Source organism: Echinococcus granulosus, assembly GCF_000524195.1.
Source record: "Echinococcus granulosus chromosome Unknown EG_S00538, whole genome shotgun sequence".
Classification (NCBI taxonomy): Eukaryota; Metazoa; Platyhelminthes; class Cestoda; order Cyclophyllidea; family Taeniidae; genus Echinococcus; species Echinococcus granulosus.
The window spans coordinates 1,342-2,712 of NW_020170917.1; the positions used below are offsets into that span (position 1 = coordinate 1,342).

The 1,371-nt window shown below is 41.1% G+C and overlaps 1 protein-coding gene across 1 annotated transcript; it reads left to right on the forward strand. All coding sequences in view use genetic code 11, as the record gives it.

The window, feature by feature from the left end:
• Positions 1 to 56: 56 nt before the first annotated feature.
• On the forward strand, positions 57 to 1,267 carry EGR_11221 (hypothetical protein; the record flags this gene model as incomplete). Its single annotated transcript, XM_024500468.1, has 2 exons — positions 57 to 107; positions 1,184 to 1,267. 2 exons carry the CDS (start codon positions 57 to 59, stop codon positions 1,265 to 1,267), a joined length of 135 nt encoding a protein of 44 aa, XP_024345118.1.
• Between the last annotated feature and the right edge of the window lie 104 nt (positions 1,268 to 1,371).

Genomic DNA, 1,371 nt, shown 5'->3' on the forward strand with positions numbered 1-1,371 from the left:
GCGAAAAAACATTCGCATTACAAACAGTTTATCATTCTTTCCACATCAAATAACCCATGTACGTTTTTGGCGGCAGATATGAAGAAATGAACCTCGGGTTTGGTGTGGTAAGTGGAGTTTGTTTGTCGTTTGTATATATGCGCCTAGGGTTTCGATTTATGTTTGCAGATTTTGAATGCATTTTTTTTTGAAAGTATATCATTGCACGCAAGTCTAGATAGCTGTTGTTCTTGTTTGCTGGTCTCACTGTTTCTATAATGCACGTGTTTGAATACTTAAGTGCTTTTGCGGAGTAAGTTCATCTAGCCAATCTGTTCTTTTTCTTTCATAGTAGTCTGGCCTCCTCTGATTCTAGTGTTTTCAGTCGTCTTGAAGCCGTGACGTGGGAGAAGGAGTTGCACTATTTACATATTCGTTGCTGGTGTATAATTTACTTCCAGGGATACAGCTGTTGAAATAATACGTTTACCGCTTTAGGGCATTTGAACTCTTTTAGCAGAATTGGAGTTAACAGTCGAAGTTCTTCAGTAGTTTTTTGATAGAGTTGCAAAACTTTGATGAGAAAACTTGACGCCTAGTCTTCTGTGTTAGAAGTGTGAATAAATATATAGAAAAAACACAACGGACAATCCAGCGATGGTCTGATGCTTTTCTCTACGCCGTATTTTGGCCGTTTAGTGAAGTCGTTAAATGTGAAAGTTTGCTCAGTGAACAGCGCTTCGTAGGAATTCTTTCACTTTGGCTGAGTCAACTGGAAGTTGGTGTCGTTAATGAAAAGGGACACTGAACAATTGCATGCCAACCTGGATGTTTGTATAAAGAGGCCCTGGTCCTGCGAAGAGGAGAACTGGCTTTGGTGCACTTCACTTATCTTATTAGAGACTGAAGAAATTAGTATGATATACTAACCCAGGAGTTTCAGGTATGCCAATTAATTGGGCGAAGAGCTGATAGTAGGTGCTAAACAGTCGTGAATGTTTTCCAGTCTCCTAAGTCCCAACACGTGTGGGCTCGTACTTTGTTTCACTCTTGTGACGTCGTGCATCTTCTTTGTGTAGGAATTGTGTTCTCTCTGGGGAAATATCATCCCTAACAGCAGCTAGTGAGTAGTGAAACAAAAATGGTAATAATGGCGATGGAGATGGAAGCATTTCTGTGTGGAGACAACTTTGTTTGCTCCCAGGAAAGGCTCTCTCTCCTTGTTTCTCAGTTGAAGAGGATAAGGAGAACGTCTTCGTGCAGTACAGTGTTTGGAGTGCCCAAATAGTCTGCACGCTTTGATCAAGGATTTTCTTGCCCTATTTGACAAAATGCGATTCTTTTAGCCCTACGTCCAGAGGATCAGAGATAGTGAATCACAGTCTCATGGCG